This window comes from Schistocerca nitens, chromosome 2 (genome assembly GCF_023898315.1).
Source record: "Schistocerca nitens isolate TAMUIC-IGC-003100 chromosome 2, iqSchNite1.1, whole genome shotgun sequence".
In the NCBI taxonomy this organism is placed as follows: domain Eukaryota; kingdom Metazoa; phylum Arthropoda; class Insecta; order Orthoptera; family Acrididae; genus Schistocerca; species Schistocerca nitens.
In genome coordinates this window covers 408,787,250-408,804,395 of record NC_064615.1, presented here as the reverse complement: position 1 = coordinate 408,804,395, position 17,146 = coordinate 408,787,250, and the positions used below count along the sequence as shown (strand labels likewise).

At 39.2% G+C, this 17,146-nt stretch overlaps 1 protein-coding gene across 1 annotated transcript in view; it reads right to left on the bottom strand.

Moving 5' to 3' along the window:
• The window catches only part of LOC126235055 (uncharacterized), a 671,255-nt gene that overhangs the window by 102,029 nt on the left and 552,080 nt on the right, over positions 1-17,146 (bottom strand). Inside the window, exons 4-6 of the mRNA XM_049943791.1 lie at positions 11,223-11,296; positions 10,255-10,470; positions 5,400-5,533 (exon numbers count right to left, since the gene is read on the bottom strand). Of these exons, the coding sequence (XP_049799748.1) occupies positions 5,400-5,533; positions 10,255-10,470; positions 11,223-11,296 (424 nt within the window). The remainder of the gene's footprint in view (positions 1-5,399; positions 5,534-10,254; positions 10,471-11,222; positions 11,297-17,146) is intronic.

Genomic DNA, 17,146 nt, shown 5'->3' with positions numbered 1-17,146 from the left:
TGCTTGAATGTTACAAATAATGAAAAGGTAAATGGTTTATTAAGAAGCTAAGATTTCATACTACCATGTGCGAAAAAAATCAGTTTTTTCAATCATAAACTTACTTCAAAATTGATTGAGAAACACTATCGAAAATTATTATGAAAACAAATGTGAAATGAAGATAGCAATTTTCTTTTCCACACACAAAAATTAAAGCTTTTGATGAAAAAATAAGTTCGTAAAATGGCATAGCATAGTCTTGTACACCCTGTAGTGGTTTTACAGTGTGAAAATCGGAGAAGTGGATTTTTCCCCTTTTTCCAGAGAGGATGATCAGGCCATTTGAACATGGGATGCTTGAACGAGCATGAGGGAAGTCAAACACAATTGCTCCCTGTGAGCAAAGTGACTACACTGACATTTGCTGAACTTTCACAGAATGACATGCATTGATTAATTCGAGTGAGCACAAATGCTAAATGTAGACCTCCAGCAAGCATGTGGAAGACAGGGACTAGCGAATGTTAAAGCCAGAGGTTTACAGGGGTGAAAAACATGTTGCAAACATAGTTCCCACATGAGAAAACTTTTCAAAAGCTGGAGTTGGTGGAAAGAATCCAAATGGCACAGACTGCAAAGCAGTTGTTACAGTGATGCACACTGTGTTGGGTGACAGACTCACCAACTAGGGGGTCCAGTTGTCTCTTGGCCACAGTTTGGCACAGTGGCCATTCATGTGGACAACTTGTTAGTTGTCATGCCCATGTAGAAAGTAACACAAAGGTTGCAGCTAAGTTGATAGATCACATGGCTACTTTCATAGGTGGCCCTGCCTTGATAGGTAGGAGACACCCAAATTAGGTGGTGGTGGGAGGATGTATGGGGCAGGTCTTGCATGTAGGTCTAGTTTGGGGACACGAGTCAGACGTTATGGGTTGGGAGCAGGGTGGAGTAGGGACAGATAAGGATATTGAGTAGATGGGGTGGGCAGCTGAATACACCCTGCAGGAAGGATGAGGATGATAGTGGGGAGGACATTTCGTATTTTAGGGCATGAAGAGAAGTAGTCAAGACTCAGGAGAAAAATTTGGTTCTGTTGCTCCAGTTCTGGGTGGTTACCGAATCATGAGAGGGGGACTCCTTTGTAGCCAGACAGTGGGAATGTGGGGGATGATAAATGACTGGGAGGACAAGGCATGGCAGATCCATTCCTGGATAAAGTTGCAAGGGTTAGTTAGTTCGGTCTGTGAAGATCTCAGTGACACCCATGGTATATCTGGAGAGGGACTTCTCATCACAATAGGCCTGTATGGAAGAACTAAGCTGTATGAAAGAGATTTCTTGGTGTTGAATGGGTGGCAGCTGCCAAAGTGGAGGTATTGTTGGTGGTTGGTAAATCTGATGTGGATGGAGATACTAATGTAGCCACCCTCGAGATGGAGGTCAACACAGAGGCAGTTGGCTTGTTGGGTTGCGGAGTACCAGAGGGTGTTTAGGTTCTGGAAGAATGTGGACAAGGTGTCCTCAATCTCAGTCCAGATCATGAAGATGTAACTGAACCAGGTAAGGTCTTTGAAATTCTGGTTGTTTACAACAGATTTCTCTACATGGCCCATGACTAGGTTGACACAGGCTGGTGCCATCCTAGTGCCTATTACTCTGCCAAAGATTTGTTTGTAAGTGATGCCTTCAAAGAAGAACTAATTGTGGTTATGGATATAGTTGGTCATTTTTTAGGATCCATCATAGACTCAGGACAGTGGCTGATCAAACAGTATGTAAAGCAGAAACCAACATATTTCAATTAATTCTTATTAACTTTTCTTGAAGCTACCAGTTTTGGCACTGCACTGGTGCCATTGATGACATCCTTGGTCCCTATGCACACTGTGAACAGATGTACCACAAAGCTTGGAGCAATACAACAAGTGGATTCAATGAATATTTTTCTGAAGTGAGTACCCCAATGATTAAACAACAAGTGTGTGGTTGTCTAACAGCTGGGGTACCCACTTCAGAAAAATATTCACTGAATCCAGATTTATTTGATGGCACCTGCTGTACTGCACCAAGCTTTGTGGTACATCCATTCACAGTGTGCATAGGGACCTGAGGATGGCACTATGAAGTGCCAAAACTGGTAGCTTAAAGAAAAATAAATAAGAACTGACTGAAATATGGATGTTGTTTGGTTCCTACAATCTAGCATTAGAGAATAATTGATAATAAAGAAACTGTTTTTACAGCAACTCTAGCTTTAAAAAAACTCTCAGCAGTATGAAAGGAAAGATCGTAAAAAAAATTCAATGCACACAGTAAGAAACAGCTGATTAACCTTTGAGCAAATTACAGAAAGAAATTTGAAAGAATAAAATAAAAAACTGCCATTATATGAGTGCTACTCATACATTAACCTCAGTGTGGTTATTAAAAATAAGCAACTGCTTGTAGCTTCATGATGCCTATGTGTATGAAAAAGGAGGTCATGTTGCATCAGCCAGCTCATTATTTCATTCATCAGTGTGTAAACGGCAAAGCAATTGGAATATAATATAAACAGATAGATAAAAAATCTACTCACCAAGTGGCAGCTCCAAAAGCTTGTAATAGTTAAATCCTTTGTGTGTGTGTGTGTGTGTGTGTGTGTGTGTGTGTGTGTCCCTCTACCACTGCTTGGTGAGTACATTTTTTTATCTATCCATTTATATTATATTATCACTAATTGATTATCTTCATTGTTACAAAGCAGTTGAAATGTATGTTGTTACTGTGTCTCCCATCAACTGTGATATACATTCTGTCATTCATTTCCTGCAAGCACATGGAGTCAATGCTGCTGTGATTCATCACCAATGTGACGTGTGTACGGGGCAAGGGTTACGAGTGATGGTGTTGTGAGGGAATAATGCACAAAATTCAAGGCCAGTCACATAGATGTGCATGATGAAATCTCTCAAGAAAGACACACAGATGTGACTGATGAACTTGTGCAACATGCTTATGAAATTATGAGTGCAAGTTGTCTATCCACAGTTTCCACAGTTTCTGAAGATGTGGCTTGGATTTATAGGACAACCCTCTTTAACAACATCATGGAAAGCTTAGGTTAGCAGAAGTTCTGAGTGTGGATGGGCACCAAAATTTCTTATCAATGATCACAAAACTGAAGTAATTTGTTCAGCCTAACACCACTTGAATGCTACATGAAGAGAGAGAGAGAAATTTCTGAACAAAATAGTGACTAGGGACGAGACAAGGGTGCAGTATGTGAACTCTGAAACTAAAGGGCAGTCCAAGCAGATGATGTTAAACCACAAAATGATTGTTACAGTTTTCTGGAATCACAAAGAAATTTTGATAATATATTTCACAAGAATATTTCTCGAGAATATTGCAACATCACAGGTTTATTGTGAGACACTTTATGAAACTCTGAAGGACAAACCAAAACAAACAGCATGTGATGATTACCAAAGTGATCATTATTACTTCACAACAATACACGACCACATGCTGCAAACTGAATGAAGGAAAAATTCAAACTTTTCAGGCCAGTAGATTTTTCAACATTCTCCCTGCAGCCCACACTTGGCACCAAGCAATTTTTGTCTCTTACAAAGATAAAGGCCTGGCTGGCAGCTCAGCACTTCATGACCAAGGATGTGCTCAAGGATGCTGTCAACAGCTGGCTGAAGCACCAGGCGGCACTGTTCTTTGAGGAAGGGATAATGTAGCTGATGTCGCAATATGGCAAATCTTGCATGCCTGGTGCTCTGCAGCTGTCAGATATTTATTAAAGGCCATCTCCTATACACCAAGAGTGGATCTAGACAGGTTTATTTGCCAAAACTGGTTTTCAGTCTTATAACCCATCATCAGTGCTATAAACATACATAATACGCCACTAGTGATGCGTTATAAACCCAAAAAAATGGTTTTCGCAAATAAACATTTCTAGTATAGCTCATGGTGTGTAGAAGATGTCCTTTAACAAATACCACAAATTATTGAATTTCCATTGTCTTTGTGGAGAAGTAATGTCAACACTGTTGCTATCTGAGTCGTTATTTTGTCATTTGGAGATGGTGAGTGGAGCTGTGAACACTAGAAAGTGGAGTGCCAAGTGGAGAAGTTAGAACATTTCTGACATATTCTTCTGTCTGAGTTCAATAGAGGGGTGACAACAGTAGAGGCAGCCAGAAACACATGCACTGTGTATGGGGATAATGTCACTAGACAGAGCATGGCAGGAAAATGGTTTTCTCATTTAAAGGAGGATTGTTTTGCCATTAGCAACTCTCCACATTCAGAAAGACCTTCAGGGGTTGATGAAGGTAATTTAAATACATTAATCCACAATGCTCCAATGTCGGAGTGCCCGAGAACTGGCAAATGTGATTAACTGTGATCATTCCATTGTGCAACATTTATGTGCAATGAGGAAGGTTCAAAAATCAGGTATGCAGATATATGCTCTAGGCCTAAATCACAAAAATCGCTGCGTGGCCATATGTACATCACTGCTTGCTCAATGTCAATTGGCTCGTGAATAACACCGAACATTCCTATCACAAGAATCGGTGCCTTTATACTAATATAAGGAAAAGAAAGGAATGGCTGAGCTTAAACAAAGCAGCAACTCCCCATACAAAGACCTGTGTGCATCCACAAAACAATGTTCTGTGTCTGGTGGAACAGCAACTCTGTGGTCCAGTATGAACTGCTCCTGTCTTGCAGATGCAATCAAAGAACAATGACCAGGAGGACAGCAAAAAGTGATGCTACTCCACAATAACGCCTGCTCGCATTCTGCCAGACTCCTCTCTCTATCAAACAATCTTCAAGGATCTTCCCTCACAGATGAAAATACAATTCAAATGAGGCTTGATGAGTTTTTTGCCTCAAAACCAGGCGACTTTTACAATTGCAGAATCAAAAAGTTACCCTAGCACTGGGAGATTGTTGTAAATAGTGAAGGAGAATATACGTCTCTGTTATGCGTATCTGTTATGGTTATTAAACTTATGGAAAAACACTACAAATTTATGCATCAATCTAATATGTAAAACAATTATGTAGTTTTTCTTTTCTAACAGCCAATCTGAGGCTAATTTATGAATATCCTTTGTAAAAAATATATAGTCACCGAGATATTTTTTGTGTGAATGAAAAGGTGTGATTGATCTGTCTGAATACAAAAGAAGGAGAATCTGAAGCATAAATAAGTAGAACCAGAGAAAGAGAATTGATTAAGGAGAATCTGAAGCATAAATAAGTAGAACCAGAGAAAGAGAATTGATTAAGTGTAAAGCCTCAGGTAGCTGAAACTTTATATATTTTACCAATAAGTCACACACCAACACATAGTTGCATACATGTTGAGGGTGATTAGCAGAAAAATAATGAAAACTACTTACGTATGTACAAATCCTTTTGAATGCATATGATGTAAACCGGCTGCAATATTGCAGGCCATTTTCAATGTCACACCTTGCTGATTAAGAACATCTGCTGTTGATGCATTCTGCATCAAAAATGTCTTCACATCTCCCTAAAAAAAAATATCTTCCTACAGTGAAACAGATACAAAAAAAGTACTAGCATTACACTTCACTTTTGCAAAAACAACTGCCTGTAACAGTAGTAACAAATTACAATGCAATCTTAAATAGTATTAAACAATGAAAAATCCAGGATGGAATGTAACAATGTAATGAAAAGGATAGTTGGTACTCACCATATAGTGGAGAAGCTGAGACACAGAAATGTGCAACAAAAAGACTGTTGGAAAATTAGCTTAAGGCCAAGAAGGCCTTTGTCAAAAGTAGAGAACATTCGCACAAGCACATACTCATGCAAATGCAACGCGCACACACACACGACCACAGTACTTGGCAGGTAGAGCCACACTGCAGGCAGCAGGGCATTATGGGAGAGGCAACCGGGTGGGGGTAAGGAGGAGGTTGGGGGAGGGAAGGGGAGCAATAGCAGGGTAGGGGTGGGAGTGTGGGACAGTAAAGTGCTGCTGGAAGTGTGCGCGGATGAGATAGAGAGTGGGGCAACTAGGTGCAGTTGGAAGTTTAGACAGAGGGCAGGGGAGAAGAGGGGGGTTTGCGGAGAAGGAGACAAGTTAAAAATACTGGGTGCATTAGGGGAACAGAGGACTGTGTAGTGCTGGAATGGAAACAGCCAGATGGGCACAGACATGACTAACACAGATTGAGTCCAGGAGGGTTACGGAAACATGGGATGTACTGCAGGGAGAGTTCCCACCTGCACGAGTCAGATAAGCTGGTGTAGGTGGGAAGTATCCAGATGGCACATGCTGTGAAGCAGTCATTGAAATGAAAGACATTGCATTGGGCGGCGTGCTCAGCAACAGGGTGGTCCAGTTGTTTCTTGGACACAGTTTGTCAGTGGCCATTCATGCGGACAGACAGCTTGTTGGTTGTCACGTTCACATAGAATGCAGCACAGTGGTTGCACCTTAGCTTGTATATCACATGACTGTTTTCACAGGTAGCCCTGCCTTTAATGGGATAGGTGGTGTTTGTGACATGACTGGAGTAGGTGGTGATGGTAGGATGTATGGGACACATTTTGCATCTACGTCTATTACAGGGTTATGAGCCATGAGGCAAGGGGCTGGTAGCAGGGGCAGTGCAGGGATGGACAAGAAATTGAGTAGGTTCGGGGGGGGGGGGGGGGGGGGGGGAATGCCATTGTGGGAGGAATGGAAATGATAGCAGATAGGACATTTCTCATTCCAGGTCATGACAAAAGATATTTGAAACCCTGGCGTAGAATATAATTCAGGTGCTCCAGTCCTGGGTGGTACTGAGTCACGAGGGGACTGCTCCTCTGTGGCCGGATGGTGGGGCTTTTGGAGGTGTTGGGTGACTGCAAAGATATGGCACGGGAATCTGTTTTTGTACAAGGTGGGGAGGGCAATTATGATCTGTAAAGGCATCAGTGAGACCCTCAGTATACAGGGTGAATCAAAAAGAATCATCCAATTAAAAAAAAGTCATAAATATTATGTTATCTGAGATATGTGTTATAAACAACATACTGTTGAAAATAGAAAACTCTCAAGTTTTAAATGGTTCCCGCTTGGTACAGCAGTGTGTGCCCATTCAGTTCTAACAAAAATGCTGTTGGGACAACAGAAAGCATTTTGTGTCCTACATTTTGTTCAGTGCAGGTCAGTAATAATTGTTCAGCATGACTTTCATACTAGGTATGATGTGGTTCCTCCTACAGCACAGAGCATTAGATGATGGCGTGAACAATTCTGAGAAACAGTTTGTTTGTGTAAAAGCAAATCGCCGGTCCATCCCCGAGTGTCTGACACAGACTTTGAACGCATCCACCATAGTTTCATGAGGAGTCCGCAGGAATCCATTCACTGTGCAGGTCCACAGCTCAACATCCCCCAAAGTCCATCTGCCATGTGTTGCATCAACATTGAAACATGAAAACGTACAAAATTCAGCTACTGCAAGCTCTTCATGAAGGTGACAAACAACAATGTGTGGAGTTCTGTAATATTGTTCCTGGTGAGATGGAGGATGACAGTTTTCTTCCACACTTAGTGTTTAGTGACAAGGCAACACTCCGTTTAAATAGAAATGTGAACTGTCATAATGTGAGAATATGGGGTAGGAACAACCACATGCAGTTGTACAACATGAGAGGGACTCTCCAAAATTTAATGTGTTGTGCAGTTTCATGGGAAAAGGTGTATAGTCCATTTTTCTTTGCTGAGAACACTTTTACAGGAAGCACGTATCTCAATATGCTTGAGACATTCTCACTTACACACATTCTCGCCCTCACTCACTCACTCACTCACTCACTCTCTCTCTCTCTCTCTCTCTCTCTCTCTCTCTCTCTCTCTCTCTCTCTGTTCAGTTAATTATGAATTGTTACACTGATAATCACAGAAAACTACTGTCTTTCAAAACAGTTTCCACAATATGGAATTTCTATATTGTAGACAAGTAGCTCAATTGTAAAATAGAATTTAACAGAAATTATGACAAATTCCTGTTCTAAAAATACAAAAACAAGTTATGGTAGAACACACATGAACCAGTCACATTAATGTAACCACCAATCAAAAGCCTGAATAGCCACCTTTTACAGTATGAATGTGCAAGAAAAGAACCAATGAGGTTCTGGATGGTACTGACAGAGATGCAGAGCCATGCCGACTCCAGTGGCGTGGCCAGTTATGATAGATTTTATGGTTGAGGATCCGTGGTGTGAGCAGCCAGATTCTCAACTGGGTTTTAATCTGGAGGGTTTAGTGGCCAGGGGACTATGGTCAACTCCTCCTGGTGCTCTTCAAATTGCACACATACATTGCAAGCTGTGTTAATATGTAGCATTGTTCTGCTGGTAGATGCCATCATGCTGTGCTGATGAAAAACAAACGTCATGTAGGGTGAAGATTTTGAGTCACACACAGACACAACATTAAGTCTACTGAACACATAATTTTTCAACCAGAAGGTCTCCTTCCAATATACATATTTTGGAAGATGGCCTTCTGGCAACAACTTCACGTGTTCAGTAGTTGTTTTTTTGTACCTGTCTGCAACTCAAAATCTCTGCTATATGGTGAGTAGCAATCTATCCTTTTCATAATGCAATTATTATTATTGTATCCTGGATTTTCCATTGTTTGAAACTGCATGCAGGGGTGGTCATGGTTCCCAAGGATAGCTACATACTTGTGTTCAACCTCTGTGCCTTCCAGAATGATGAGATCACCCAGGGAATTCCAAGAAAACATTTCCCAGACCATAATGCTCCCTCCTCTGGCCTGGACCTTTCCGGCAATTGTCGCAGGTCTGAACACGCCAAAGACCATTTGTCAGATTGAGCATAACACATTATTCATCTGAAAAGGCCACTTGTCACCGCTCTCAGTTGCTATCCAGTTGTGGTAATGGCATGCAGATTCCAGTCTTCATCGCCAATGAACATCAGTTAGCATGGTTGAATGAACCAGGTGCCTGCTCAAGAGTCCCATACACAGCAACATTTGCTGAACAGTCATTGAGGAAATGCTGGTAGTAGCTCCTTGGTTCATATGGGTGGCGAGTTGCTCAACAGTTGCACATTTATTCGCCTGTACAAATATCTGCAGCCATCATTCACTCCTGTCATCTATAGCCTGTGGTGCACCACAGCCTCCTCGGCACCGGTATTGGATAGTGCCATTTTGCCATGCACAGTTTACTTTAACCTAGGCAGCATGTGAGCAATTTACAAACTTAGCCATTTCAAAATGCTTCCACCCTTGGCCTGAAAGCCAATGTCATGCCCTGTTGGATGTCAGATAAATTGCTCCATTTCTGCATTACGACAACAACTTCACTGTTTCCCGTGCCCTAACCCACTTTATATGGCCTCCACTGCTAGTGCTGCCACCTGTTGTCTGTGAATGGTTATTGCACAATGATGTCGAACATAGGTGGTGGTCACATTAAAGTGACTGGACCATATGCATCAAGTTTTGGATAGGCATAATTCAATGCTTCTGCTTTTTGGTGAGTGGTCTCCTTTAATCCAAACGTATTTACAAAAACACTTTTTACTAGACACAGTGAAAATGATGGCAAAGATCAGAAACTCCATCTACCTACCAACATGTTAATCCAAAATATCAACTGCCTTAAGTAAAACTCCAGCCATCTTTATTGTTGACATACCATGTAGACTTTCCATCTCTGCAATGAGGAACATGTGATATTTAGGGGGGGGGGGGGGGTTAGTACTGAGAGCATTACGCACCATATATCCACAGAAATTTCACTCTGAAACTCTAATTTAGTGGACAGTAAAGCCAATCGGGCACTGTAAAATGAAAATGTTATGAACAATTTGGATAACTCGGGAGTGGTAATCAAAGATTCACATGAGCATAATTTCCATGTGTTTCCTGCAGATGTGGACACTGTGTTACATCACAAACTCTACAAATATATTTCAGCTTTTACTCTATGTAAACAATCTGTCCACTGCTGTCTTTTCTGCCAACATATATTCAAAAGTATTAGAGAGATGCTGACAGCTGTTTGTACTAGGTATAGCACATGGCTGTTTTCATATGTGACAGAACAAATAATTTTCACATTATAACTTAAGGTGGAAGTACAATTCACTGAATGATCTGATCCATGGTATTTTTAAGAGCGTCTTCTCCTTCTTCCTTTTGCTTTTACTTAGATGCTCAGAAGTGGTATAATTAAAAAATCTTACCCCTGGACTAGCTTCCAACAACAGCAGAAAAGGATCTTTCTCAAGACACCGCCCAAGCAACCTAAGAATATTTGGATGGTTTAGATCCCGATGATACCGTACTTCGTGTAGGAAGTACATCTGATCAGTTGGTGTAGCATCTTCACGTAAGATTTTCACCACTACCTTTGAATTCTTCTCGCTATTTATTATATTTTGAGCCTCACCTTCCACAACCTGCAAGGAACAAAAAAAAATGTACATGAAAACTAACACATCAAAAACAATAAAAATATGTTCTTACACATCACAGAGGAATTGTGTGACTAATAATAAATATATGTGAACTACATAGTATATCTACATATTTGTGTGAAAGCATTTGTTCTTCATAAACAACTACAAACTTTAAAAAAGCTTCTCGAATAAAATCTCATCCTAAGTTGTGATCCAGTTCTTTGATCCAAAGCAAAAAGAGGTCAATACAGCGGGAATTGTGCCATTGGCATAGTTTTTAAATTCTCCATTCAAATGATGTGTTCCAATCAGAGAGAATGCAACTTTAAGACATTCGCTGTTTTGAGCTCTCAGATCAAACATGCTTTCATCTCAACTAACATGCAAAGACTACAGAGGGATATGTATTTCTCTGGAATAGTTTCCTGTTTATCATCAGCACATTTTGCAGTCTCACCTTCCATTCCTTTTTGAATAAGGATGATTTTTAAACCACAATATTCTGTAAACATCTAAATTAGTGTTTGCTGTACTGTCACACATTATTTACATAAACGTTGGCTATTACAGCACCTGTCTATATACAAATATGTATAAACACAGATAAAAATGTCAACAAAACACAAGTTTTGTACCAGATCTTTAAAAATCATCTTAATATCACCTCACATAGGATATTCAGAGCTGCTTTCTAGTAATGGTGTTTATCTTAGTACTGTTCAACAGTTGAATATTGTGAAATTTCTACTTACCCGACCAAACCACCCTCTACCCAATTCTCTAAGATACTTCAGCTGGTGCCTTGGAAAATTTGCATGGGGATCTTCTGAAACAAAATACATTATCATTTGAAGTAAAGCAAACTCTCAGATATTTAACAATAGTCTCAGATACACTATCCTAGAGAAAACAATACAAGTGTTCGAAGGTGATATAAAAATTACAAAATACTTTTATGTGTAAAGAATGTATACCGATTGCTACATCACATGTAAAATACATCACATGGATGATATTTTTTAATCAGCATCTTCGTTTTATAGCATCTACTTTTGTTTTATTAGACTGGTCCCTATTTACACAGAAGTGAAACATGGACAATACATGTTATAAGATCAGAAGATCAGTTGCGTAGGGCGGCCACTCTGTCAGACATTGGATTGGTTCCTATCGAGCCTATTGATAGGGGGGATTTCACCTCAATAGGAAAGGGAAGCATAAACTGGCAGGGCAGTTAGCAAAATCCATAAGGGGGAACACTAGTACTCATGGATGTACCTCTTTTTTAGACTAATATCAGTGACCAATGAGAAGTTCACGCAGGCAGGTGCTAAAGACGTCCAAAACTAAAAAAATTCTCACAACAGGAAAGTAAATAATAATGTTACCATATTTAACCAAAATATTGGTGGATTAAAGAAAAAAGCAGATTCTCACAAAAGTAAAGTAAAAAATAATGTTACCATTTTTCACCAAAATATTCCAGGATTGAAGAATAAAGTAGATGAACTCCTGGTTTGCTTAGATGACATTGAATCTGATAATGTAATAGATATACTATGCCTGTCTGAGTATCACATTGTGTCTGATATGGAAAAAGTAAATATCAGTGGTTATAAACTAGCTGCACATATGAGTACAGAGAATAAGGTGAAAGGAGGAGTTGCCATATATATCACTGTGTAGAAAGCATAGATACAAAAAAGTTTTGTCTAGAGCAACATATAGATGCATGTGCCTGTCAACTTAAACTGAAGGAGGGCTCTTTTATAATTGTAACAGTATATAGGTCCCCTTCATGGAACTTTCATTTATTCCTGGAAAACTTGGATGCCTTGTTGTGCTATCTGTCAGATAGGGGAAAGCAAATTATTATTTGTGGGGACTTCAATGTTGATTCACTGAAAGAGTGTAATAGGAAGAATGACCTCAAAGTCTTGCTCGGTTCTTTCAATTTGACATCTGTCATTAATTTTCCTACTCGGGTAGTAAAGGACAGCAGCACATTGATAGATAACACTTTTATAGACCAAGACAAGTTAAAAAACATAAATTCTTGTCCTGTTGAGAATGGGCTTTCTGATCATGATGCTCAGCTAGTTACAGTATATGACATAGCTCCAATCAGTAATTCAAAACTACCCTCCAAAGTTGTGGTTTCAATTAATGACTCAACAATTAGTAATTTCAGAGAAAATCTTCAGCAGTTAGACTGGGATGAGGTGTACAAGAAACCCGATGCAAAATTAAAATATAACTTATTTCACGATAGACTTGTAAGAGAATTTGAAAACTGTTTCCCCAAGAAAGTAGTCAAATCTAATTATAAGAAACCATGCAAAAAACCTTGGCTTACTAAAGAAATAAAAATATCTTGTAACCACAAAAGGGAACTGTATCTAACAACAAGAAAGAGTAATGACCCAGAAACAGCCAAATATTATAAAAACTACTGTGCTACATTAAGAAAGGTTATTAAAAAGTCCAGAAGCATGTGCATGATGTTTGAGATTAATACCTCTGATAACAAAATCAAAACAATTTGGAATATTATTACAAGGGAGAAGGGAGACAGGACAACCAAGAGTACAAGATGATGACACCACCATTGAAGCGAATGGAAACTTGATAAACAACAAGCCAGAAGTCGAAAACATTTTGAATAATCATTTTTTAAATGTTGTAGAGAAAATAGGATCTAAATGTGCATTAGAAGAAGCAAGGCGGTTAATGGACGAGGCCTTACCCACACCATTTGATACAATCGAAATTCCACCCACCTCTCCCACTGAAATTAGGAAGATGATAAACTCTCTCAAGAATAAAAGCTCACATGGAATTGATGGCATTTCCAGCAGGATAATAAAAGCTTGTTCCCAAGAATTAAGTGGGATTCTTAGCCACATATGTAATAGCTCTCTGAAGCAGGATATGTTCCCGGATAGACTGAAGTATGCCATTGTTAAACCACTGCATAAAAAAGGGGATACGTCTGATGTCAACAACTACCGCCAAATCTCTCTTCTGACTGCCTTATCCAAAATTTTTGAAAAAGTAATGTATTGTAGAGTAGCTTCACACCTTTGTAAAAATAAAGTTTTAACAAAATGTCAGTTTGGTTTCCAGAAGGGTTTTTCAACGGAAAATGTTATATATACTTTCACTAATGAAATATTAAATGCTCTGAGTAACCGGAAGTCACCCATTGGGATTTTTTGTGATCTATCAAAGGCTTTTGATTGTGTAGATCATGGAATACTTCTAGGTAAGCTCAAGTACTGTGGTATGAATGGGACAGTGCTCCAATGGTTTAAATCATACCTAACTGGAAGAGTGCAGAAAGTTGAAATATGCAGTTCACATAATATGCAAAAAACTGGTGATTTCTCAAACTGGGGAACAATCAAGAATGGGGTACCGCAAGGTTTGGTCTTGGGTCCTCTACTGTTCTTAATATATATTAATGACTTGCATTCTAAATTCATGAAGATGCAAAGCTGGTACTTTTTGCCGATGATACTAGTATAGCTGTCACACCCAACAGACAAGAATTAACTGGTGAAATTGTAAATGATGTTTTTCAGAAAATCATTAAGTAGTTCTCTGCAAATGGGCTCTCATTAAACTTTGACAAAACACAGTACATACAGTTCCACACAGTAAATGGAATGACACCATTAATAAACATAGACTTCGATCAGAAATCGGTAGCTAAGGTAGAATATTCAAAATTTCTAGGTGTATGCATTGATGAGGGGTTGAACTGGAAAAAACACACTGAGGATCTGCTGAAACGTTTGAGTTCAGCTACTTATGCTATTAGGGTCATCGCAAATTTTGGTGATATACATCTGAGTAAATTAGCTTACCACACCTATTTTCATTCTCTGTTTTCTTATGGCATCATATTTTGGGGTAACTCATCATTGAGTAAGAGAGTGTTCATTGCACAAAAGCAAGTAATCAAAATAATTACTGGAGCTCATCCAAGATCATCCTGCAGACACTTATTTAAAGAGCTAGAGATCTTCACTGTAGCCTCACAATATATATATATTCACTTATGAAATTTGTTATTAACAATCCAAACGAATTCAAAAGTAATAGCAGTGTACATGGCTATAACACTAGGAGAAAGGATGATCTTCACTACTCAAGGTTAAATCTAACTTTGGCTCAGAAGGGGGTTAATTATGCTGCCACAAAAGTCTTTGGTCAATTACCTAATAGCATCAAAAGTCTGACAGATAGCCATATAGCATTTAAAAGGAAATTAAAAGAATTTCTTAATGGCAACTCCTTCTACTCATTAGATGAATTTTTGGATATAGTAAGTGGGTAATTTACCCAACTCCCACAAAAAATAAATAAATAAATAAAATAAATATATTGAATGTCATGCAATATTTTGTGTAATGTAATATCTTGTATAGACACCTTTTATTAACCTGACACGTTCCACATCATTACGAAGTGTCGTATTCATGATCTATGGAACAAGTACAAATCTAATCGAATCTAAGAAGAGAACAGAATTTTTGAAATGTTTTGCTCCAGAAGAATGCTGAAGATAGGCAGTCAGATACTAATGAAATAGTATTGAATCAAGTCAGAGAATAAAAATTAATGGCACAACTTGACAACAAGAATGGGCACAATGCAAGCTGAGGCATCAAGGAATAGTTAATTTGGTAGGGGAAGACAAAGGCTTACTATAGTTAGCAGAGTCAATTGGATGTAGGTTTCAATAGTTATGAAGAGACTTGCACAGGAGAGAGCAGTGTGGAGAACCGCATCAAACCAGTCTTTGGAGAGAAGCACCACCACCACCACCACCACCACCACCACCACCACCACCACAACAACAACAACAACAACAACAACAACATAGCTGGGAGTTTTCTTACATATCTACTTTGCTAGTCCTATAATGCAGGTCACACTTTACGAAATTTAGAAGTCACGTTCTAGAAACAGTAATTGCAATCTGAATTGACAGGTCCTATCTGTAAACTTCTTTTCAAGCATTAATAGAAGGGGTTAACCAAAGCTGAAATTGCCTTATTGACATGTTTAGTAATAGCATATTTTGCTACAAATTATGATCCGATTAGTGGTTGATGGAGAAAAATCAGCAGCAGGCCAATAACTTCCCAATTAAACATTCCTACGTCTCATTCTTGGAGATCCAACATCTCACTCCTGGTCACAGCCATAATACATGCACTTTTAGTAATGTGCAGCATATGAAATAAGTAACATGATACATCACTTTGTCAGTTAATGAGGAAATGTTTATTAGCACATCAGATGCAATTATGAACAGTGTTTCACTTATAAACCTGTCTTAATAAGATGTCATGTTCCTTTGACCTGCAAAAAAGGATTAAAGTTATCACTAATATCATCACAAAAACTCAAATGTCCTGTCATAACTTAACTGTATTTAGAAATATTCTGAAATTTGACCAGTGAACTGGAAAACATGCCTCACAAATAGTTGATATGCCATTTCTAACTGATCTCTTGCACTTTCTGCTGATAATCTGTTCAAAGACAAACTGGGATGATAGGTGAAAGTGAACAAGTCCCAAGTCACACAAAAACTCAACACTTCAAGATTCCATGGAAACAAGTGCAATTGATTAGGTTCAGTTAGATGTCACCATATCCATCCTCTTTCATCAAACTACCTCCGGCTAGCTAATGGCACCACAAGCTGACACAACATTGCTGCCTATTGACTGTGTGCACAATCACTGAGCCACAACATTCAAATAGATAAAAAATTGAAAACTCCAAATCTGCACAGAGAAATGCACATGCAAATTCCTCTAAACTTTCTGTATTGATCACTGAAGATCAGTAACCTCCTACATACACATAAAACTTTTAAACATCACCTCCAGCCCACAGGGCCCACACCTCATCTCCTTCACCAAGAAGTGCTGCCACCTGACCTCCCAAACTGCTGATGTCTGACAGCTTCCAAAAATGTTCAAACATTTGGGCCTACCTGCCACTGAGACTCATGAGCGGTATGCATTACCTTCTGCCACTAAGACAATACCTCTGGGAAGTGCTGCTTCCCACCAGGATTTTTGACAAGTTTATTTCCAACAATTGCTGGAGAATATCTGCTGTACTGCAAAAATCAGCAGCTCTTAAATCAGTGCAGTAGGCTCCAACCATCAATCAAATTAGGTGGATTAACAGACCTGCCCATCAGCTGTAAGTTAGACAATGCACATTTTCACTACATACCGGCTCTTGCATCCCTAACAATCCCATAGCACAGCCAGGGAACGATAAGCTCACAAGGCAAGCAATTAGTCATCCTATCACACTAATAATGTCTCTCATAGCCGCTAGCCTGGATAAAGGCCTAAATTCAGTGAGGAAGATAGTCCCCAAAAAATTGTGTAGAAGAATCACCAAGAATGTCAAAATATACGTCATGGTTCCATGCCCAGGTCATGGTACGAAAGTCACACCTAAAACATCACAGAACCATCTCTGGGTTAACTACATCTTCTGCACAATGCATCTTAAATACTCCATTGTGCCATCGGTGTACTCAACAGCTTATATCATTTGAAAAAGAGGTAAAATTGTGACTCAGTGAATCACACTATATGCCTCCAGCTAGTTAATGTCCAGTTTCTGTATTGATTTG